This window comes from Anolis sagrei, chromosome 3 (assembly GCF_037176765.1).
Source record: "Anolis sagrei isolate rAnoSag1 chromosome 3, rAnoSag1.mat, whole genome shotgun sequence".
Lineage (NCBI taxonomy): Eukaryota > Metazoa > Chordata > Lepidosauria > Squamata > Dactyloidae > Anolis > Anolis sagrei.
Window position 1 is genome coordinate 30,463,935 of NC_090023.1, and position 26,169 is coordinate 30,490,103.

The window sequence follows — 26,169 nt, forward strand, 5'->3', positions numbered from 1 at the left end:
ACCACTACAGCCATTTAGTAAAGTGTATTTATCTCCTCACTATTATAAGCACAGAGTTTTAGTAGCACTTGTCTAACACCGTGGCACACTGATTTAAAAATACAAAGTTTGAAGATCTGATATTTTTCTTTTGGATTCTAGACTTTGATCCTTATATTTACTTTAAATTAACTTTATGATGCCTTTTTAAGAGCTGACACATTATGTTTAGTTGGATGGTGCAATAGCTTGCTGTGCTCTAGTTACTTTGTTTTGGTTATTTTAGCTTAAGAGGTCTCTTATTTTGTGCACAATTCTTTCATGGTATCATTGTATTTACATTCAATTCTTCATTGGTTTGACTATATTCCCCTGTGTTTCATTGATGTTTTGTGTCCTTTTGAGATCATATGTTGTGTTAGGGGATAGTAGCAAACCCATCAGGGAGACTTTGGCTTGGAAAAGTCTATTCTATATATTTCATTCAGCTTGCCAGTACCTGTTTGAGCCCTGATTATGTTTCAAATAAATGCACAGATGAATCACCTCCATGGATTCTTCAGAACATCTAGTATAAGGTTCTATAATGACACCCACACGTCTGCAGCTTTACCACAGCTATAACAATATGCACTGCAAGATCGTTCTCTTGTCATCACTACATTAAACAGTATGTGGCCATTATAATTTACCATCAGAGACATACCTGCAGTAAGGCAATGAAGAGGAAGAAAGCATTTGCAGCTTTTCTGATCTGTTCATACAAGAACCGAGGTAGAAATGTCACCACACTGTACTTGGCTGTGCTGTGAATTTTTGGAAACAAAAAAAAAAAAACTTCGTTTAAAATGAAATTGTAAAAAAAACAACCCTGGCCCACAAAGCTTAATGTTACATTAAACAGGGGAGCTGGAGCCAAAGAACTCAAGATTTATTTAAAATCAATACAATGCGAACCTGAGTCTTCAACTCTTCTGCAGTTCCTGCCAATTTTTTCCCCCTTCTCTTGGGCTATTATATCTCTTGCATTCCTACCTATCTCAGACTCTCTCCAAAACTGTCATCTCCCAGAAATCACAGTCAATGAAACATTAGAGAAAGACATTGCTATGAGCCTCATATTGAACTATGCCCAGGGGAAGGCAGGACATCCGTAGCACATGTTTGACTGAGGAGGGAAGCAAGACTGCCACAAGAAGAAAAACATTTTATCTTCCTCATCTTTCTAATCTACAGCTTTTAAGGTGTATTTTTAGTGAAAGCTTTTGAAATTTTCTACTGCTCCTGGGGCCCCTTCCACACAGCTAAATAAAGGCCAACATTTTCTGCTTTGAACTGGAATACATGATAGTGTGGACTCAGATAACACAGTTCAAAGGAGATATTGTGGGATTTTCTGCCTTGATATTCTGGGATATAGGGCTGTGTGGAAGGGCCCTCAATTTACTCTGCCATTACACTGTAGCTGTTTAAATTGTTTTCAATGGCCTATTATTGGATGCTTATGATTTTTCTGATTTTTATTTTCTGAAATATTCAGGGGACTTTTTTACTAAGAAATATCGTACTTTGGTTAATTAGTGTTAGTTCCTTAATCCATTTAATAATTTGACTATTGACTGTGATAGGTTACAAGGATCACAACTCCTTTGTTGCAACAGCTGCATCACTCTGTTGTTAGGATTCACACAGTACTGATTATGACTAAAAAATTCTATATGTGTTAGCTTTCAAGCCATATTATTCTACATGAGACTTTTCTCTTTATCTTCCCACCTTCAAAGGTGCACATTGCAGGAACACATGAGAGGTTGTTTAAGGCAGTGGTTCCCAACCTGTGGATCCCCAGATGTTTTGGCCTTCAACTCCCAGAAATCCTAACAGCCGGTAAACTGGCTGAAATTTCTGGGAGTTGTAGGCCAAAACATCTGGGGACCTGCAGGTTGAGAACCACTGTTTCAAGGGTTTTCTCAGTGGCTGTTCCCAAACTTTGAGGCCTGCTTCCTACAGAAGCTTTGACAGCCCTGTCTTAATATTGTGTAGCCTGTTGTCAACCTTTGCAACCCGAAAGACAGTTGCATCTGTCAAGTAGGAAAATTAGGTACCACCTTAAAGTGTGGGGAGGCTAAATTAACTAATTTATGAGGCCATAAAAAAGACTCCAGCAAAGCACTCCAGCAAAAAAGCATGCAGGGAATGCGGAAGTACTTCATCAGTGTCGCAGATGGACGATGAAAGCAACAGCTCCCCTGGTGGCCAGAAAAAGTTAAATAGCCTCTGTGTATGTCTGTATATGTTGTGTGTTAAAATTGGCATTGAATGTTTGCCATATATGTATACACTGTAATCCGCCCTGAGTCCCCTGTGGGGTGAGAAGGGCAGAATATAAATGTTGTAAATAAATCAATATTCCTCTGCTGAAGGATCAAAACCTTTCTATTCTAAATGACTTTTAAGTGGTTGTCCTGTTCCCCTAATGGTTACTACCTTTTAATTGGATACTTTATAATAATCTGACTTTTATGGATATTTTCGATTGCCTTTCAATTGCCTTTCTTGCACAATAAAGAGTTGAACTGGATGGTCCTTGTGGTCTCTTCCAGTTTTATCATTCTATGAAAAAGCTTTTGACATGTGTCTATATGTGCTTTTGCTTGTATTTGTTTTAGATTTCAGAAGCTTTCTTGAGTCCCAATTTGGGAAAAAGTTGAGATACAAAGGAATAAATAACTACTACCTTTCTAATGTGCAGAAGCCACATCTAAACTCATTCCTTAGCAAACAAGAAAGACACTTTATAGTGAATCATTAGTCCAACTAGACCACTACTGTCAACACTAACTAACCTTGGACAAGTCACACTCTCACAGTTTCAGTAGAAAACAAGGACAAATACCCTGTGAACACATTTTGCCAAGAAACCCCCATATGTTCATCTGAGAATGACCATAAGCAAGCCCATAGTTAAGGAGGGTGGCTAGGTCTATGGGTTCAAGTGACTTAAAAGAAGGTTGGAAAAGCAAAAGGTCAAATTCAAAAAGAAAGTGCTGTGAATAAAAAGGCCTTGTCTGTGGATTTCACCAGAGAAGGTGAGGGCATTCTCATATCTTCATAAATTCTTCTGTGTCTGAACACTAAGAAGCTAAAGAAAGTTTTTAAGATTAAGAATTGAAAAGTATCTTATTTAACATAGTAATATGCTACTCGGTACAGAAAACTGGTTTAAAATGGTTCACAATTTACATTTCAGTACCATGGCCAGTTCCTGCAAAGTAGCTCTTTAAATCCTTAGTTTCATATTGTATCTCGCATAGTATACTAATGGAAATATCATCCCCTTGTTAAGTTCTTCCTTCTCCTCCATGATAAGTGGGAACACTCATCACATCATACAACACAATCATTTTGCAATGTTTCTTTTTAAAAGCACATTTGACAATTTTACAGAAAAAAGGATTACACTGCCCAACATGCATTTGGTGCCTCAAATGTTAGATCTGTACCTGGGTATATTTAACCTGCTGATTCCAAAAATGACATTTGCTCCAGTTTATGAGATACAGAACATAGTCTTCATCTTTTTTTTTTTTGCCCATAAAAAAAACATACTAACCATATGTAAGAAACTAGAGCTGGTGTGGTCTATCCAATATAATTTTCTAAGTCCACACCTCAAATAACCCAATTTACAGACCTAAAAACCAAAATGCAAGAAAATCTTGTAGTTGGGCTGTGTTACCAATGAAGGCTATGTATTAGCTCCTGTATGAGAGGCTGTGTTCCTACAAATTCTGATTGTTCAGAGTAGTAGGTTGCTACTGTGCTCCTCACCTCCTTCTGAATTGGTCACCATGTAAAAAACTATTGAACCACATAGGTCTTAGTGTAGTTCAGTGGTTCTCAACCTGTGGGCCCCCAGGTGTTTTGGCCTACAACTCCCAGAAATCCCAGCCAGTTTACCAGCTGTTAGGATTTCTGGGAGTTGAAAGCCAAAACATCTGGGGACCTATAGGTTGGTCTAATTCCTCATGACCCTTCTTATGTTATGTCCTCTCGTATCATTAGTCTCTGCTACTGATGGTAAAGCAGTTCACAGAATTGTTTCTACATATTACTGCTTCATATGCATAACATATTGTTCTGGTCTTGAGGACAATATGAGTAAAGTCAGCCCCCTACTTTGGTGGGTATAACTTTTGCAGGCTTGATCATTTGCAGATTTGATTAATAGGGTTTCATGGGAGGGCTTATAGATTCCTACAGATAACACCAATCTTGGCCTTAATCCCAATGAATATGGAGGATTGAATGTATATTGTTGAAATGAAGTATAGAATACAATTATGAAAGAGATCACAAGGGCTATCCAATCCAACCCCTGCCATGCAGGAATACAGAATCAAAGCACCCCCGGCAGATGGTCATCCAGTTTCTGCTTAAAACCTCCAGAGAAGGAGACTCCAGTATACTCCGAGGAGACATCATTCTTCACAGCAGAACAGTTCTTACTATCAGGAGGTTCTTCCTAATGTTTAGGTGGAACCTTTTTCCTGCAATTTTAATGTATTGCTCGATATCACCCATCTTATAACTATGCATTATTTTTTTTGCAAAGTACAGTACCATAAACATCTCCCTCTTGAAATTTGTTTTGTCCAAATCTCTAATCTGTTACGGTAATTTTGAATTCTGATCCTGTCTTCTGGGGTATTAGCTATTCCTCTCAGTTTGGCGTCATTAGTAAATTTGATAAGCATGCCTTCTGTCATCCTTTGTGCCAGCAGGACTGTCAATAGGTCAGTAGTTTGAATCCGGGAAGAGCGGGTTGAGCTCCCTCTGTCAGCTCCACTCCCCATGCGGGGACATGAGAGAAGCCTCCCACAAGGATGATAAAACATCAAATATCCGGATGTCCTCTGGGCAATGTCCTTGCAGACAGCCAATTCTCTCACACCAGAAGCAACTTGCAGTTTCTCAAGTTGCTCCTGACATTTAAAAAAATCCAAGTCATTGATAAAGATGCTGAAGTAACCTTCCAATGTCAACAAACAAAACTCACTTGAAATAAATCAGAAGTAATTATACAGCATGCCTATCTTCCTCTAATAATGCCTTAGTTATGACCTCCTAAAAACCCAAAGGCATTCACATATCCAATCTCTACAACCAGAGAGATACCCTACAGTTAATTTCACTTGAATAAGCTGACAAAAACATCAAAAATGTGAAAGAAGCCACAAAGACACTGATAATTCTGTTTATTAACCTGATATTTATAAACATGTGAAAAAATGTTTCCAGTGCCCCGAAGTTCAAAACCTAGTTGCTTAACATTATTTTTTTCCTGTCACATGTGAATGATAACATCTCCCTTCACAAGGTTCCTAAAGGCATGAATGAACTAAAGACATTAAATCATATTTTCTCCATTAACATGCCACAGACATGCTTGGCAGCTACAACAGCATCAAATGCCATAAATAGCACTAATCATGAGCTGTTTTGCCTCCCATGAGTCTCTTGCTTGCAAAGTCATAAGATAACTTTGAAAGCCAGAGTGATTTAGTAGTCTGAGTGTTGGAGGACAATTCTAAGAGACTAGGGTTTGAACAACAAATCATTTATGGAAACTCACTCTGAGATCTTGATCAAATCATACTCTCTCAGCTCCAGAGAAAGGCAAGGGCAAATCCCCTCTGAACAAATATTTCTAAGAAAATCCCATGGTAAGTGTACCTTAGGGCACTTCCAGACAGCACAAAAATGTGGGTTGGAGAGGGAGGACAAAAAAAAAAACCCAGGACCTGAGAGCAGGTCTCCATACAGACATGTGGGTCCCAACATTTCTTCCTCTGCCATCCTCACAGGTCTCCTCTGTCTTGGAACAAGATAGAGGGCTTATGGGGGACATCCAGAAAAGTTATTTTTAAAAAATCACTTTGTTATGTGCTCTCCATTTGTGCTTCCTTTAAATCAGCTGTGTGTCCGTTTTGTTGCGAACAGTGGGTTTCAGTCAGGTCCAATTTATTTATTTATTTACTTACTTATATACCGCTGTTCTCAGCCCGAAGGCGACTCAATGCAGAAGACATAATACCATTACACATAGGCAAGAGGAAAAAGAACAAAAAAGCTTTACTCTTATCAGCAGAGTTAAAACATAAACTTGCAGTGTTGCAAACAAAATCAAACAATGCAACACATTTACATAGTCCTTGTAAGTAATACAGAATAAGGATTCTTCATCTTCATTCAAATGAGAGAACAGTACAAATAGCTGAGCAAAATGCCTGAGCAAAGGTTCCTCAGAGCAAAAGCTAAACTGTATTCAAAAACACATACAGTTATACTCCACCAGGTGTGGTCCAAACTTACTTGCTGACCTACATTAGCAGCTGCACACAATGACCAGTAGTATTAGGTTTTCTTTAACACACACACACACTTGATCCTGTTACAACTTACTGTAACACCCCCTCCTTGTGTTAAAAAAGCCCTTATATATCAAACTCAAAAATCCCCAAATCATTTAGAACTTGGCTATCTTTCTGTGCCCCCAGTGGCTTAGTTAATATGTCAGCTAGATTCTGTGAAGTATTACAATATGCCAGTGAGATTTTCCCTTCTCTCACTGCATCCCTGACACAGTTGGATTTCATGTCCATATGTTTACTTCTTTGTTTGACCCTGGCTTGTGTTGCCATCAAAATGCAAGTTTGGTTGTCTTCAAAAATGTTTGTTGGCTCTTCTACAGTTATGTGCTTTCCATTTGTGCTTCCTTTAAATCAGCTGTGTGTCCGTTTCACAGACCGATCAGCTGATCAGCTGTTTGGGGCTTTTTAAAAGCAGACATGCTGGAGAAGTCTCCACAGGGAGAGGCTAGCCAGGGTCAGCCACATTAGTACTTGGATGAGAGACCACCAATGAATTAAGGCACTGTAGGATATTTTTCAGAGAAAGGAACTGGCAAAACCACCTTCAATGATTCCTTGCCTTTTAAAAAAACCCTGTAAAATTCATGGGATCAACATAAATCAACCGGTGACATGAGACACACACACCTCTTGGTGCTCATATAGTTTCTAAACAAGAGAAACACTCATTCTGGAATTGATAAATAAAATAACAGATCATTAAAAAAATTTATATCAATTGGCTGTACTGATTAGGCCTTAGGTAGATTACGTCAAGGTATGTAGCTACATAAATATGCCTTAAACAGCACTCTCCACCAGTTTTTGATTCATAAATTGACCTGGGAAATGGTGACTCTGGAGGTTTTTGGTCAATATCTTCGAGCAGCCATGGGCACACGATCCATAAATAGAATTTTCAGTATTGCCTAGTAGGATTTCTAATTCCCTTGTTCACTGGTTACATTAAGAATACTGTAATAACTCACACAAATACAAAAAACAACCTCATGCAACACCTGAGCCATGCATTAAGTCCCTGCTAATATTGTAACTCCCTTTGCAACTAATGCTGCAACAGCTGAATTAAATATAGCATTCCGCTTGCTGAGGCTGAACTCTTTGCCTCCCTCTTGTTGAATAGCAGCATTGTTCAAATTTCTTTGGTGCTGTTTTCATCTCCAGTTGCTGCTACCGTTGTTGTTTTCTCCCCTTGTCTTCGAAGTAGCCTCCGACACTGCGATTTAATCCTATTGGATAAGTTGCTACTCTTACTAATTGAACATACCATGAGATAAGTGGTCTTGGTTTGGTCCCAATGTGTGAATCACTCCTCCTAAAGCTCACTTTACAAGGGCTGATTACTAGAACATTTGGTGCAAAGCCTATGCCATAGAACAAAACAATTCTATATCTGTGAACTAGGGTACAGCAGGTGGATGTACAGAGTGAAATCATTGACAAGCTGATTAAGAAATGTGTCAGTGCAAGAGCAACAACAATGGTAGATTCCTTTAAGTTGAATGGCTCCAGGTAAAAGTAGAAGCTGGTGGAGATCAGAGCTTAGCTTACGTCAGCGTTTCTCAACCTGGGGGTCGGGACCCCTGGGGGGGTCGTGAGGGGCTATCAGAGGGGTCATCAAAGACCATCAGAAAACACAGTATTTTCTGTTCATCATGGGGGTTCTGTATGGGAAGTTTGGCCCAATTCTCTTATTGCTGGGGTTCAGAAAGCTCTTCGATTGTAGGTGAACTATAAATCCCAGTAATTATTTATTTATTTATTTGCAGCTTTTATATTCCACCCTTCTCACCCCGCAGGGAACTCAGGGCGGATTACAGTGTACACATATATGGCAAACACCCAATGCCAATTTTTGACATACAACATATACAGACATACACAGAGGCTATTTTAACTTTTTGTGGCCACCAGGAGAGCTGTCGCTTTCATCGTCCATCTGTGACACTGATGAAGGACTTCCGCATTCCCCGCATGCTTTTTGCTGGAGTGCTTTGCTGGAGTTTTTTATAGCCTCATAAATTAGTTAATTTAGCCTCCCCACACAAGGTGGTACCTAATTTTCCTACTTGACAGATGCAACTGTCTTTCGGGTTGCAAAGGTCAACAACAGGATACACAATTGGTTGGAAGCCCACTCCAACCCGGGGTGACTTCAAATTCATGACCTTTTGGTCAGAGTGATCTTAATGCAGCTGACACTCAGCCAGCTGCGCCACAACTCCAAATGTCAAGGTCTATTTTTCCCAAACTCCATCAGTGTTCACATTTGGGCATATTGAGTAATTGTGCCAAGTTTAGTCCAGATCCATCATTGATTGAGTCCACAGTGCTCTCTGAGTGTAGGTGAACTACAACTCCAGAACTAAACGTTAATGTCCACCAAACCCTGTTGGTCATGGGAGTTCTGTTTGCCAAGTTTGGTTCAATTCCATCATTGATTGAGTTCAGAATACTCTGTGATTGTAGGTGAAATATGAATCCCAGCAACTACAATTCTCAAATGACAAAATCAACCCCCCAACCTCACCAGTATTCAAATTTGGGTATTTATGCCAAATTTGGTTGAGTGAATGAAAATACATCCTGCATATCAGATATTTACATTATGCTTCATAACAGTAGCAAAATTACAGTTGTGAAGTAGCAACAAAAATAATGTTATGGTACCACATGAGGAACTAGATTAAGGGGTCGTGGCATTAGGAAGGTTGAGAACCACTGGCCTACGTGATTTTTGGACTATAACTCCCAGAATCAAGGCTGGGAACTCTGGAAGATCCTGTGTTTTCCTTGGCCCCGGACAGCTCCACCCATTTCCCTGTGTTAATCTCCACTCATTTTGCTGCATTTAAAAAGTGGGTGAATTTTTAGTGTGGCATATGGGATCTGTACACTGCAAAACAGGGAGCATGTGGAATTTAAATATCATTATTTAAGGAGTTGCTTGATTTAATTCCCTGCCGTATATTAATTGGGCACCATATGCCAATTCAGCCTACATCTGATAGCATTACAGCATCAATCTATTTAAAAAGTCCCATTTGTTGTGGTTATGCACAGTCTATGGATGTTCTTCTGTGTATAAACACAATAATTCTCAGAGTGTATATGAAATTCTGCCTCTCAGCACATATGGAGTCAATTCCACTCAATAAAGTCTAGCCAGTTGAATCACGGGAAATGCAGAAGCACGGTTGTCAGAACAATAGGAAAGCTCACGAAGGAGAAAAGCTGTGTATGGAGTATTAAAGGTGAATGGTTTATCCATCAATTGATTATGCGGTCAAAGGCTTGTTTAAAATTCTACGGCTCTAAAAAATAATGCATTAGATTGTAGTGTTATTCAATCAGATAAATTAAAATATCATAGTAAATTACAGTAGGAACGAATGCACCCAGTTCAAGTAAAAAGGAATGTCATAAACTTAAGCAATGGGAGCTCATTTATGTGTCACTGCAGACAACAAAAGAAATCAGGCAACTGTTATGAGTACATTCACATCTGCTAATAAATGAGCCAGATATTATTCATTTATTTATTATTTACTGCATTTATATCCCACCCTTCTCATCCTGAACGCGGCTCAAGGCGGCTCACAAAAAAAGACACAATTCGATGCTAATATACATACATAGAATAAAACCAAACATATACCATATATACTCGAGCTTAAGCCAAGTTTTTCAGCTCTTTTTTAGGCTGAAAAAGCCCCCCTTCCCAGCTTATACTTGAGTCAAACTTATTTATTGTTTTATTCTGCAATTATTATTTTTATTACATTTATTATTTTACTCTATTATTATTATAATTATTACATTTAGTATTTTACTCTATTATTGCTATTATTACATTTATTATTTTACTCTATTTTATTAATACATTTATTATTTTACTCCATTATTGTTATTATTACATTTACATTATTGTACTCTATTGTTATTATTTTTATTACTTTTATTACTTTGCTTTATTATTATTATTATTATTATTACATTTATTATTTTACTCTCTTTATTATTATTGGAAGGATAATCAGAGTTGGACAGTCTTATCTTAAATTACATTTTTATATAAATATTCAAAAACATTTAACCTACTGATGTCTCAATTAATGTTATAGTTATCTATTTTTATTTTGAAATTTACCAGTAGCTGCTGCATTTCCCACCCTCGGCTTATACTCGAGTCAATACAATTTCCCAGTTTTTTGTGATAAAATTAGGTTCCTCAGCTTATATTCGAGTAGACAGCTTATATTCAAGTATATAGGGTACATTAAAACCAAATAGTTAAAAACAAATGAATCTTAAAACAAGTTAATTAAAGCCATGCAATCCAAAGGCATATTCCAGAAGCCATTTGCAACCATCAGCCTGAGCTCTAGGGAATAATACTTCTAATATATTCCCTAGCACACACACTCTCACGTTCCTTAGGCTGTTATATTGCTCACAGCTTGTCACCGATGTGAACTAGATTGAATGACCCGTTTGGCCATTAGTACCAATTTGAAGGAACGGAGTAGAAGACTTTGTTTTCTAAGGTTCCAGCTGGATACCTGTCACAAAGCTCGATGTGTATTGAAGAATCACTGCCACCACTCAAATAGATTTTGAGAATTTAACTTGATGTTATGTCTGAGGTAAAGCTTGTTGTGCCCCAGCCCTTCCTTTAACTCCCCCTAAAGTGTCTGAGGCGAAAAGATGCTAGGAATTACTGAAACCGGCTTGATGGAATGAATCAATGTGAGGACTTCATGTAAAGTTGAACTAGAACAAAGTTTATTTATAATTACTAGAACAAACAACTGGATTCTTCTTTGAGTTACAAAAGCGTATATGGTTAGCACAGCACAATCTTCTTGAACAGTTCCTAAGTCCTAACAAGCTTGCTGAACTTCCCAACTGGGTATCTGTTCTTCGACATGAGCAAATTCCCTCAGACAGACTCAACCTATCTGTCCTCTCAGCGTATCTAGATCCCACTAGAATACTCTGTCCTTTAGAGTGTTTAACAACCAGTGTGTCTTTCTCCCACACCAGTTCACAGGCGGCTATTGGCTCTCCAGGCCACTCTATAGCCACACCTGCCTTTCAAACACTCTCCCTCAGGAAATCTTCCGCTCACTCAAGAACTACCCTCTCCCTTCAGCTTAAAATCCAATCTCCCTCTTCTGCTCTTAAATCCCTTCTCTCCCCCTGACAGAAGCTGCCTGCCTCTTTTCACTGACAGCTCCAGCTTCTCCTATCTGTCCTAGCCAATCCTGGCATAGCTAAACTCCTCCCCTCTGCTGATCTGACTTTCCTTGCATTTCCCTCACTAAGATGGGGTCGGCTCACTGTCTCTAAAGGCTGCGGCCTAACCAGAAAGGTATGAGTCCATTACACCATTCAAGTTGTAAATTGCACTATTGCATAGCTACTTATTTCACTGAGAGTTACTGTCCAAAGACTTGGTCCTACATCCATGTCTTCACTTTCTTTCTGAAGGTCAGGAGGGAGGGAGCTGATCTAATTTCACTGGGGAGGGAGTTCCATAGCTGAGGGGCCACCACTGAGAAGGCCCTGTCTCTTGTTCCCACCAGCTGCACCTGCAAATGAGGTGGAATTGGGAGTAGGGCCTCCGCGGATGATATTAACATCCGAGATTATTCATAGAGGGCTAAAGCCAGCACTTTGAATTGTGCTCAGTAGCAGACTGGCAGCCAGTGGAGCTGGCACAATAGTATGTAACCTGGCTGCTTACCACTGATGACTTCTACCTGAGTATTTCAGTTTTATAGGAATTAGCAGGCTCAGACAGTCATACAAAGACAACATTTATTCCTATAAAGGCAAAGCTATTCCTAAGATAAGCAAACACAAATATTTCTTATGATAGCCTTGGTTTATCACGACAATAAGTAATATCTTCTGCAGCACATGAGATTGAAATTTCAGTATGTCCCAAGCTCCCAGTCTCAAGTATCTTGCCACTTTATCCACTTAAACTAATCCAATTATTTCAAAGGTCCAAATATCACCACAGCAAAACAAGAACTGAAGGCTAGAAAGAAACAAATGGCTTACATGTGATTATTAATTTTACATGAAAGAATATTTCATATAAGACAAGGAAGTAGAAAGTTAAGAAATAAGTGTAATGACTTTTTAAAAGTGTTAACGACTTGGTGATTATTAAAGATAACTCAGAAGTTAGCAAATATGATCAAAGATGACAAACTCAATTCATAACATAAAGGTTCCCAATTTAAAATGAAAGATATAAAATTCTGTCATAATTTGGCCTTCCCAAAATAGAATGTTACTGCATGTTCTAACCAACAGCTGTGTCCTTTAAACCAGTGTAATTTCATTTTTAATTTGCTCATAGAGGTCAATAGACTAGAGAATAATGGAGGTAAAATTACAGCAATAACTCTAAATAAGCATAGATCTACACTTTAGAATTAAAGCAGTTTGGCACCACTTTAATTGTCATGGTCTGGTGAGGAACCAGCACTCTTTGGCAAAGAAGACTAAACACTTTGTAAAACTGCAACACCCAAGATTTTATAGCATTGATCCATGAGAGTTAAAGTGGTGTCAAACTATAGTCATTCCAGAGCAGTAGTTTTCAACCTGTGGGTCCCCAGATGTTTTGGCCTACAACTCCCTGAAATCCCAGTTAGTTAACCAGCTCTTAGGATTTCTGGGAGTAGAAGGCCCAAACATCTGGGGACCCAAAGGGTGAGAACCACTGTTCTAGAGTGTAGATGCATTCTAACAAAACGGATCTTAACTCTTTGAAACTGCATCACATCCATTTGTAATTTAGATTCTTAAATCCCAAGTGATTAAGAGGTGTTAATAACAAAGTAGAGAAAATTATTTGGATTATAACCTCTCAAACCCCAGCCAGTTTTCCTAAGAACTATGCTGGCTGGGAGATTCTGGGATGTTGCAGTCCAAGAGAGTAATGCGTTCAAGCTCTACATTAATATTAACTTGAGAAAGCAATGTGCCACTTCTGCCCTAGCCTTATCTTGCTGTCACACCTAGTCCTCTCTGCAGACAGAGGGGAAGTATATATTTCAGTTACGTTTGCAAAAATCTTGTCAGAGCAGATGTACAAGCTAGGCAGAATGACATTTCCATCTGAGTAGGAGTAGCTGAGGCTACTGAAAGTTTATTTCTAAGCATGAATCATCTTATCTCTGACCTCCATGGCACATTAATCATACTTTCAAACAAAGCTAAAGCTTCAGTGCCAAATTTAGCTAGTTGAAGAACGCCACCCTTGAAAGGACCAAGGCATTGACATATCCAGCCCATCCTCTGTTCGGATATCAGCCAGCAAGACAATGCTTTAAATCAAGAAATAGCTTCCCAAGATCTTCATTGATATTCTCATGAATACCTCAGCAAGCGAGAGTCCAAAAGTGGCAAGTGAAAACCCAGAACCTCAATCAGTGGCTGATACCAGATGAGAAACTCCCCCCTGTGCACATAGAAGACTGGGCGACTTGGAACAGACTGCCCTCTGGCACAACGATATTCAGAGCTAACCTTAAGAAATGGGACTACAAAGTAGAGTCTGCAACATGTGAATGTGGAGAAGAGCAAACCATAGAGCACTTATTACAATGCAGTCTGAGCCCTCCCATATGTACAATGGAGGACCTTCTTACAATGACATCAGAGGCACTCCAAGTGGCCAGATTCTGGTCAAAGGAAATTAATTATAATGTCACATTTTTAACTTTGTTTGTGGCTTTTCTATACATTATAACTGTATCTGTATAGCTGAACCTGGCTCAGCACACTGAAGATGGCTTTGAAAGGCAGCAGATCACAGGAGCTGTCTTCATAGACCTTTCAGCGACTTATGATATTGTAAACCACTGCTTCCTCCTGAGAAAAATGTATAATATCACAAAGGATTACCACCTCACCTGCCTCATGGGATATCTGATACAAAACAGGAGCTTCTTTGTTGAGTTCCAGGGCCAAAGAAGCAGATGGAGGAAACAGAAGAACTGTCTGCCCCAGGGGAGCATGCTTGCTCCAAATGCTTGCTCAACATTTACACAAATGACCAGCCATTGCCAGAAGGGAACAGAGAGTTTCATCTATGCTGATGATCGTGCCATTACTACTCAAGTAGGGAGCTTTGAGATGGTTGAACAGAAGCTCTTCAAAGCTCTAGGTGCTCTTACTGCCTATTACAGGGAAAAACAGCTGATTATACGGCAGTGCAGACTCATAATTGTTTTAATTGGTTTATATAATATCACCACTGTTAATTTTCATTTATGAATGTTGCTATTGTGTCATTTTAATATGTTGTTTTATTCTATATTCTTTTGCATTGATTTTGATGTCTTAAATTGATTTTGCTGTTTACCTTAATTATAGTTTATGCTTTGCACTGTTATTGTGTTGTAAGCTACTCCGAGTCCCACTTGGGAGATGGGGCAGGATACAAATAAAGATAATTATTATTGTTACTATTTTACTGACACAAAAAGCAGTATGTCACAGCAAATGAGATTATTATTATTATTATTATTATTATTATTATTATTATTTAATCCAGGTCAAAGCAGATAATGTGGATTATATGATTCGATAACCTGGATTATATGGTAGTGTTGAAGGGACCCTAGTGTCCTAGGTCAACACTCAGACAATTACATCAGTTAGTTCTCATGATAAATACTACCAGCAGTACTTCTTTTTAATCCAAGATGAATGTGGAGGAGGGGAGCAGAATCAAAATATTTTAGACATATTTTCAGTAGTGAGTCATTTGCAAATATAAGCTGTTATAGCAGATCAGTGGCATAAGAATATGTGAATAGATTTCCAAAGAATTATCAGCCAAAAGCCTTTTTGCTGAACAGCCCCATGTTATTCTCAAAAGATCTGAAAAATAAATCTGAAATAAAACTGTGGCCAGCACATCACAGCTGCTTCAGACTACCATGCAATGCAACTGCCTTTCCTTTCTTCACATCACTACATGTGGCCTCAGAGAAATAATCTGGAATGGCATAGTGAACACTGTCCAAGCCACATACTGAAATAAAGCACATAATGGTCCACCACATAGGAATCCAAAATAAAATTAGATTCTCAGGTAGGATGATACTCAACAAGCTACTAGGACACAGCAAAGCATCACTACGAATACACTGAGGCCAATAGTGCAAGTGGACTCAAGCTGAATTAACATTCAGCTGTTGATATGCTCAAAGATGAAAGGAAAGTTCATTGCTGCAGAAGACATGCTACAGGGAAATGGGATGTGGAAACATGAATCAAAAAGCTAGACATAGTGGAACAAGAAATGAAATCTATAAACACTGCTGTACTTGAGGTGAGTAAGCTTTTTTTCATGTCAGGAGTGACTTGAGAAACTGCAAGTTGCTTCTGGTGCGAGATAATTGGCCATCTGCAAGGACGTTGCCCAGGGGACGACCAGATGTTTTACCATCCTTGTGGGTGGCTTCTCTCATGTCCATGCACGGGGAGCTGAACCTGACAGAGGGAGCTCATCCGCGCTCTCCCCAGATTCAAACCTCCGACCTGTGAGTCTTCAGTCCTGATGGCACAAGGGTTTAACTCATTGTGCCACCAGGAATCCGGTTAGCTTGAGCATGCTAAAATAGACAGAAATTGTCCTTTTTGAGTCTGATAATTACACTGTATTTTAGTTAGGAAATAAAAATCTCAGAATTGAGGTGGCATGAATAGTTAGGAGAGATGTCACAAACAGTCAGAGGCATTAGATCGAAGTCTGGCTGATTAACTTCAATGTGACCTCAAAGAAATCTCAATATAACCATAATCCAAATTTGTGTTTCAATTACAGAGGAGGAGGAAGAAGAAATAGCAAAATTATAGGTTGGAATTCGGCAGGAAATTGATCACGTACAAAATAGGACTTGTTAATTCCAGGCAATTAGAAGGCAAAAGTAGGAAACAGAAACAAAGATTGGATCAAGAAATGAAGCAAAAGAGCAACCAACTAAATTTTGTGAGGTTAACAGTTTGTCCATCACAAATACATTCTTCAAACAACCGAAGAGGTGACTATAGATGTGCGTATCACCTGCTGATCAAAACAGAAATCAAACAGGTTACATAATTGGAAGCAGAAGATACAGACAGACACTCAATTTCAATTCTTTCTGGAAAAACAAGGCCAGAAGCAGGCCATTAATTGATGGTTTTAACAAAAGAAGCTAGAATAGAACTATAGAAGAACACTAAACCAACCACTATGCCAAAATGCAACCTGAAGAAGATACCTGTAGAATTGTTTTTAATGTCAAAATTTGACTTACACTATCAAGCTTAATTGACAAGGAGCCAGAACAACTCTAGACTGAAGCCCGTGTTGGAGGGAATGCAAAAAACATTACCTGCAACCAAAATGAAATACAAGCCTCAATGGATGACAGATGAAACTCTTCGAGCAAAAGTAAAAGGTAATAGAAATAGATCAGCAATAGGAAAAAAAAACCTTGCTATATTATGCAAAGAGACAGAAGACAATAAACAAGAAAGAACAAACAACTTCTTCCACAAGAGAATTAAAGGAGACATGTAACTCAAAAATGTTATACAATCAGCAGGGGAGCACATTACATGGAAAAGTACAATAAAAATGGTGGAAACAATACACTGAAGAATTATATAAAAGTAATGAAAAATAAAGCATTTATTCAAGGAAGAACCTGTTGAAAATGAACTCAGAATTCTAGAAAGTGGAGCTGCACCCAGAGCACTTAGAAGAAACAAATCACTAGGAATAGATGGCATATCAGCAACCTCAAGGTAGAGAGACAGACTCTTCTCCAGTTGTAAATAAAATTTCTCAACAAATAAGGAAAATGAAACAATGCCCCACGGATTGGAAAGAGTCAATCTATATTCCAATCTCCAAATCAAAGGTACACTAGAGATTGCAGTAATTGCAGGATCACAATATTAATTTCCCATGCAGGCAAAGTGAAGCTCAAAATTCAACTATAAAGATGTAGATCATATATGGAGTGAGAAATGGCAAATGTCCAAGATGGTCAGGAAATGAAGGGGCAGTAGGGATTACATTGCAAACATATTTTGGATAATGGAGTGCATTCAAGGATTTTAGAAGAAAATCATCTCTGCTAATTATAGCACTTGATTACATAGAAGAAAGAATTGAATATAACATAACATTTGATTGTGCCATTATGCAGAAAAGAGGCTACCATTAGAATGACATTTCTAATTAAGTTAGGCAAGACAAAGACAAACAACCACATCACACTCAGGAAATTCAGCATCCCAGGATGCTTCCAGCCTGTTTTTGAGATGGAAAGCCACGCTTGGCCATGACACAACATCATGTGACTTCCGGTGGCCAGGCATGTAGCTGGGGGGGGGGGCCTTCGGGGGCTTCACCCCCCCCCTCCCCCGAAATTCTCATGGTCCACGAGAAGGCCTTACTGGTACATTATTTAAACTGTTATGTTTATTCATATCATGAACTGATCACCATGTTCAATATATCCCATATGCATGGGGGTATTGGGGTAACGATACAAAAGGTTTATTAGGGTAGACCCTCTTTCACTCAGACTCAGCCCGCCCCCGAACCAAACTCAGCCCCCCCCCCCCATCAAAATCTTGGCTACGGGCCTGCCGGTGGCAATGTCCTTGGACACTTCCCTGACAACACAGATCCTCCCCAGAAGAGAAACGCTTCCCACATGTGACGGAGAAAGCATCGCCGAGAGGGAGCTGACCACTGGGTGAAAGATTCATCCCTCCACCCCTCTCTTTCCTTCATGAAGCCAGGCATAGCGGAACACTTCACCCGGCTTTTATGATAAGGTAGTTAGAAGAGCAGTTATGAAAGAACTATACAAGATCTTGAAGTGTAAAGGTGTATCACTGAATACTAAAGTTAGGATTATCCATGACTGTATTTCTTATTTCTATGAACTGTGTAGTTGTGAAAGCAAGACAATGAAGAAAGCTGACAGAAAGAAAATAAACTCCTTTGAAATGTGGTAAAGGAGAAAAGTTCTACAGATACACTGGACTGCTAAAAAGATAAATATATGAGTCCAACCTCATCATATGCGTCTAAAATTGGTGGCATATTCCGATCTAGACCCGGTCATCCATGGAGCCAGCTGGCTCCCATCAAATGACGTCATGCTGGCTCCATGGGTGAAGGAGGGCAGAACCAGTGTGGAACTGGCACAACACCGTGGCAACATGGGAGGCTTCCAGTGTTCCCATTAACTCTATGGAGGAAGCCATGCACTCACATTTCTTCCATGTGATTGCCCTCCCATGAATCCAGGTGATGTGAAGTGTGGGGCACCGGATTCCCCATGCCCCACTGCAAAGAGGAGCACTGCCACCTCCTGTCACCAGCCATCTGATGAGATAGCTAGGAGCAAATCAAGAAAATAGGAATAATTTTACAGTATATAGCAGTGGCAAGAATTGAAAAACTGAAGTGATCCCATCCACAGAAGACTGGTTGTTGAAGATGTATCACTTGGCTAAAATGGACAGATTCATAATATTGTGTGAATTCTTTTTAGAAATATGCACAAAAGTTCAAGATTAAATATGCATTTAAGATTACTTTTTCTCATAATATGCATTAAAAACTAATTTAATGTGTTTATTTTCATAATAGCTCCATGCTCTCTGCTCAGAAAAGGCATATGCACGCTAAGCGTACTTATATGTCCCTATGTCACTAACAAACTCTCACTCATTGAGCCTTTCTGTGCTAGCTGAGAAAGTTCTAAGTAGCAAGGATTCGTCTTTGCCAATAAGTTATATAAGAAAAGGGAGGGAGGGGGATAACACTGCATTTAAAACTAGGAGAGGAACAGAAACTATGCAGAATTGCAAAGACAGGAATAAAAACACTATGTGTACAAAATTAAACAATGGCAGAAGATATGGCTATAAAACTGCTGCCTCCATATTTTAAGTACTTGTGTACTTTGTTAAAGATGGCAACTAAAATGAACAGCAAACAAGGCGTCTTTAGGGAAAATTGATCTCCCAAATTTTGGATATAAGAAGGCATTTTAATGAAAGACAGTAAGCAGTTGAATGCGATTTTCCTGCTTCTTGGCAGGAGGTTGGACTGGATGGCCCACGAGGTCTCTTCCAACTCTATGGTTCTATGAAGTAGTATTATTTCATCCTTCAATTGAATAGAAGCCATTTTAAATTTCCTCTGCTTGCCATTATTACTGCTACCTGTGGATAATGCTAGACCTGCACTTTTAAAAACTCACCCTTAATATACAGTGAAGGAAATGTTTAAAGGACTTCAGGGAGACTTTAAATTATCTAAGAAATTATGTTGTATTCCCTTTAAAGCAAACTGCAACAGACCAGGACTAAGTGATCAATTGTATCAGGCCTAGGGATAAACTGTTATTGGCCAGATTAAGGCTGAATATGAGATGAGGCAGCATTTTTAAAGACATTTAATGAAGACACTTTCACATTAGGCAAAGGCGGGACTACCAACCTATGTCAGAGAGCCAGGTTGGTGTAGTGATTAATATGACATATAAAACCTGATGCTGTAACTAAATCATTCAATTCAACATATCTCTTCACCTTAAAGTTAGGAGCCCCCGGTGGTGCAGTGGCAGGACTGAAGACCAACAGGTCAATGGTTCGAATCCGGGGAGAGCATGGATGAGCTCCCTCTTGTCAACTCCAGCTCTCCATGAGGGGTTATGAGAGAAGCCTCCCACAAGGATGATAAAACATCAAAAAAATCCAGGCATCCCCTGAGCAACATCCATGCAGACGGCCAATTCTCTCACACCAGAAGTGACTTGTAGTTTCTCAAGAAGCTCCTGACATGGAAAAAAAAATCTTACAGTTGTCTATAAATCAGTACATCCAAGGCTATGTCTCTTATTCCCTACCTTTGTCACTGTCATGGCACCAAGTTTCTAGTTTCCTGAACCCTGGTATGCCTTTTGGACTCTTCCCTTTTATTATTCTCTGACCAATTCTGACCTTGCATAACTTTTTGGATGTGTTTTGACCCTGGCATCCTGCAATCAGTACTCTGATCTTTCAGATTCTGCGTGTATGGCCCTGATCTGGCTTGGTTCCACCTTTGTTTATTTTTTGAGTTAAGGGTGTGATCTCCTAGGCACGTGCCACCCTGAAACAGGAGAGCTCATCCCAAGACGATCAAGCGTTATCAGTTTTATGTATTGAATGTCCCCTTACATGGTGATAAGTGGGACTCAACATAGCCAGAAAAAGCCATTCTCCCTACAGAGAGACACAGTCACCAACTGATACAATGCCATGTGAAGATGCATTTGAAGTAGTAATTTCATTCTACAGTTTTCATTTCCCTGCAGTTATTTATGTGCCTCCATTTGTTCTTCTGCCATAGGCAATATAAAACTATTGTCAAAGAAATCCACTTGGGAAGGTACATGAAGGGGAAGAAAAGGTGTATCTTAGTGAGTTGCTTTGATTTGGCCTTCAGCCAACCCTTACAATACTCTCAAATTTTCACAAGGAAATCTCCTCTAAAATCAACAAGAACTTTGGCAATGAAATAAAAGGTCAGTGTAAAACTAATCTTTGGACAAAGAGAGATTTGTCAAAAGCTATCAGTTAGAAAAGCTGCACATAGGAGGGTTTTTTTTTTCTCCTACTGTAGAAAATCAAGATAGCCTCTTAAGCCATGTGAATACCTAGAGAGAGCCAGATTCTCTATTCTTCCCACATAGTAGGCAAATAATATAGAAGCCCAGAAAAATGGGAATCTGGAAGATACAGAAGTGCAGGTTGACTTTTCCTCATCCAAATTGCTTGGCACCAGAGATTTTTAGGATTTCAATTTACTTTTCTTTTGCAATACCTCTGTGTGTGAGAGAGAGTATAGTGAATGAGAGTTGGGGTGGAAAGGGGCTACTCACAGGTCCAGTTTTAACTGAGGTTTCCTAAACATGCTGTAATACGGAAAACAGAAGAATGGGGAAGGTAAAAAACAGATTTCCTGGCTCTCAACACATTTTCTGTTATTTCTGCAAAATAACTGGGAAAGCTCCCCACTCAATCATTTTCATTTTCAAGTGTTTCTTTGTGCTTGCCTCGCAGCATTTCTAGGACTCAGTGCCATTGACCAGGCAGAAGATGAGCATGGAAGAATCTAGGATGCCTGTTAGGGCTTTGTGTAAACAGAGTGTTCTCCCCCCATCTTTTTTCCTCCATCAGGGCTTCTTAAGGAAAAATTCATCGAGCACTGGACGTGTGTCAGAATCCATCCCAGCAGAATCCATCCCAGTGAGTCTCTGTAAAGCAGCTGAGCACACAAACATAGTCTTGGAGGCAGTCCAAGTAATTGACACAGTAATCAATCAGCCAAGTAAGGGGGAGACAAGAAGGCAAGCCATAAGTTCATCCCAAAGCCAAGATATCTCGCCAACAGTTTCCAAGAATACTCCACAACCCAACATTCAAGGTACAGTCCATCTTTCAAGGGTTCAAGACACAATGCTTCAAGCCACAGTTCAAATATTGATGTTGCTAACAGCAACTACCTATTCTAATCTTAAGCTATTTATGCGGACCTCTCAAGTACTCCCACTTGCCAGCCTTCTTCTCAGCCAAATGACTATATCTCTGCACTTGAATCTCATCTCTCCTTAATTATAGCTGGTCCGGAATGCTTAACCCCTGGTCTCCCAACTCAAAGTCCAGGGCCTGCCCTTGCTCTTGCCCTGAACAAAGATGAGTGGTAAGTCTTTCATTGTCCACATGGGGTTGCTGTTGTTCCTGTTCCAAAGTGGTGGTCTCCTTGGTGTCTGGCTGCACACGTTCTTGCTCTGTATTTGAGCCCAACTCGAATGCTGGGAGGAGCAATCTTCCTCCACAGACTCACTGTCATCACTAGCTATCACAACGTGTGACTAGCCCCCTTTTCCTAAAGAGAGAGACAAGTGGCAAATTTTTCAGTTTTTGTAGCATTTCAGATTTCTGGATAAAAGGGACTCAACTTGTATCATACATGCCTGGAGCCGTATTTTAAAAGTAATTCAAACTATTCAATTTCCACAAGCAAGGCCGCATGTTTTGTCTTCCGGACTCTTTAAAATTCAGTGCCTTGGCAATTAAAATGCATGGATTTATCATCTGAAAAAACTGTACAAATGGAGAAGAATCATGCGATAGCCTATTTGACATTTTTCTACTTCCTCTTTCATTGGTATTGCAATTAATCTCAAGACATTTTCCTAGGTACAGAGAAGGGCAATAAGTTTTGCAAGAAATTATATTTTTGCAAATTATAGTTGTGATCACTGTTGTTGCTGAGGTGTCAGCAAGGTACACTTCTCTATATTTTCCTGACTGGATTTCAAGTTGCAAAGTCCAAATTGTTGAACCAATCCTCCTGAAATTTTGCAGCGTTCTTGCCTGGAGGCACCCCTGAGATCTTTGCAATTTTCATACAAATTGTCCAAAAAATAAAAGGAGAAGGGTTTTTAAAATAACTTTTTATTTTCTCTTACCTTCCACAGAATTGGATTCCCATGCTGCATCAATCACTGAGACTTCTTTCTGAAATTTTGCAGCCTTGTTAATAATGTCTGCCACTTTCATGGTAGTAGTGAATTAAAAAGTAGTGTAATTTTGTCAATCCTTCATGGATATCTTCAAGAGGGATGGACAAAATCCCCAAAGTTTAACTTCTTCATATCCTCTTGCACCAAAAGAAAAACACATGTGTATATTTTTGTCAACAGTTCAGCAGCCATAATCCACACCAAAAAGGCTACAAGCCTGTAAAGTTTTTACAATTTTGCTGGGAATTTTTTAAGTTGCTAGCAATTCCTTCAAAATGATAAGTTTTTAAAGTGTATAGGCTCTGCACCTGGTTTGCACGTTGCCAGAAAACTAATCTGATAATTTCATTCACATCAAACAAAGCGGAAACAATATTATAACAATTGTTGTACTTCCCATGAGTCAATGGGAAACTTAAACTACTTGGATTTTCTATTTTAAATCAGGTTCAGAAATCAAAATAGAGTGGCATCCAATTTGCCCAATTGAAATGGGCTTCTTCCAAAAACAATTGAGTAATCAATCAAATTGGTTCATTAAATATGAAAGTCGTCTTCTTTGAGCCTTCCTTTGATTCTTCGTTGTTTTAAAATGATATGAATTGGGGTTTAAACTGCTCTCAGGTTTCCATGTGAATTATTTTATTAATAGATTTAAAATATAACAACTTCATCTATCTATCTGTATAATAAAAGTGAAAATATGTTTGTATGTATGTTTGTGTGTGTATCTATGTTTGTGAGCAATTTCCAAGATGACACCAGACCTGGCACACAGACTGCCTATAACCAACAGAAAATACTGGAGAAGTTGGGAGGTGTTGACCCTGGATTTTGGAAGTTATAGTTCAACCCGTAACTCCCACAATGTTGGAAGTCATCGTTCACTCACAATCAAAGAGCACTGTGAACCCAGCCGACAATGGATCTGGACCAAACTTGGTACACATACCCATCATGACAAACTTTGAATACTGGCAGAGTTTGGGGGGAATTGACTCAATGTTGGAAGCTGTAGTTCACAAACATGCATTTTATAATGGGGGCATTCCTAAAAAAAAAAAAAAAACCAAAATCAAACGCTGACTATTTCTTATAAATATTATTATATTAGGCCTAACCCGGACAACAATAATAAACACATTTTTAAACCCTAAAGAAACCCAATAGAAAAGAGACCTCAAGGAGCAAAACAATGCAGTACATGAAGCTAAAATTAAAATGTGTTGTCGAAGGCTTTCATGGCTGGAATCACTGGGTTGTTGTGAGCTATATGACCATGTTCCTGAATTAAAATCTTCATCAGAAGAAAATGGTATATCTAAAACAAGAAGTAGAATGATGTACCTTCCAGATGTTGCTGGATTATAATTCTTAGCACACTTTGACAGCATTCTCAACTGTGAGAAATTATGGGAGCTGAAGTCCAAAAATCAATCTAAAAACCTACTCTTTTGAATCTTTTGACTTGAGCTAAAAGTATTATAGGATGGCAAAAACCTCTGGTTTGGTGAGTCATCCTTCAACATGTCACTGCTATCACACCTTTCTACACAACAGCAACATGTACAGGTTCCAACAGTAAATCAGCATAGCCAATGTTGAAGGATTATGAGGTCTCCAATCCAACAACAGTCGGAATGCTACAGCTGCTACACTTGGTGTAACAACTAAGCTATATCAGGTGAGAGTGCAGCAAGGGGGTTGTTGTTGCTGCTGCTTAGTTCTGTTCCATTGTTTGTTTGTTTGTTTGTTTGTTTGTTCTTGCAGTCATACCCTTGTAGCTGACTGACATCCCGGCTTACTTTTCACTCAGTGCCTCAGGCAAAATCATTCAATTTGATCCCAAACACCAATATGGTTCCAAAAAACAATACTCACAAAATATTCGACAGAACTACCAATGCCACTTTCTATCACAGTATTTCATCTTGAATGAACAGGAACTTTTTGCAGCATAACAACATAGCTTGTTTGTATGCATTATTTCCATTTTATTAATATTTAACACAGCACTTTAGGTTGGCAGCATATATAATTAGCATGAAAGCAAAACATATGATTGTATCCTTGAATGACTAGAAGTGATAAATACACAAACAACCCAAAGTACATTGGTGGGGGGGATGTAAATATGACAAAAATATTTGAGCATAAAATATGTAAGAAGTTTGTTTTTTGCAGATCCAGAAGGCAATATTTGAAAAATGGATTCAAATGCCAAAAAAGACTCTAAGGGAGAAAATAATGGGGATGGGGGACACTGCTTTTTATGTTTCTTTTGTATTTATTTTCAAACAATTTTATGAGACTTTACATTGTATTGTTTCGTTGTTCTTTTCATACAGCAATTTACAGTATAGTGTATATATATATATTGTGTGTATATACATGTGTGTGTGTATAATATACACATACACTATATAGTATACAAATAAAGTATTATTATTATCATTATTATTATTTTGACTTCACCACAAAATAATGTTTTAAACAGATGACAAAACAGTCAAAAGGGAGAGATGTAGTACTAATGAAAGATTTCTGCTACTCTGATATTTGTTGAACGCCAAACTCTGCCAAGCATGGAAGGTCCAATACATTCCTCAATTGTTTTGCTGACATTTTCATTGTTAGAAGATGAAGGAGGCACCAAAGGGATTGATTATTTTGGACTTTATCCCAAACAACTGGGTAGAACTGGCCCAGAGTCTGTTGCTTTGTAAAAGTAATGAATTTAATAGAATTCATTGTAATATTTCAGAGTTGTTACTCTACTCATGAAAGGGAGTAATGTCTTAGGTTGCTCATTCGTCATCATGCTAGTCATTTTTCAGGGTTAGGGACTGTTGCATCATGCAAGGAATCAGTGAGTGTGTGTGTGTGTCAACTGTAAAATAAGTTGCATGAAGCTGTTTAGTTGGGCAATGCCCGGATAGCAAGCTGAGCCTGGGACTTTTGGACACTGTTACATTTTTCAGCTATGTAGATGCAGAGATAGAAGTGAGAAGCAGAGAGAGTTTGGAGTGTGCTCTCGCTTCGTAAGCTGCTGAAGGAGTTTATCCACATGGACAAAGAAAGACAATTTTAAATCTCTCATAAAAGGACATTATGTGAGTTGATGCAGCTGATCA

At 38.8% G+C, this 26,169-nt stretch overlaps 1 protein-coding gene across 3 annotated transcripts in view; it reads right to left on the bottom strand.

Annotated features, from left to right (window-relative positions):
- Positions 1-26,169, bottom strand: part of ATP8A2 (ATPase phospholipid transporting 8A2) — a 438,434-nt gene that overhangs the window by 337,277 nt on the left and 74,988 nt on the right. For all 3 annotated transcript variants that reach the window (XM_067466581.1, XM_067466582.1, XM_060770914.2), the window contains exon 3: positions 686-785. In XM_067466581.1, coding sequence (XP_067322682.1) covers positions 686-785 — 100 coding nt within the window. The remainder of the gene's footprint in view (positions 1-685; positions 786-26,169) is intronic.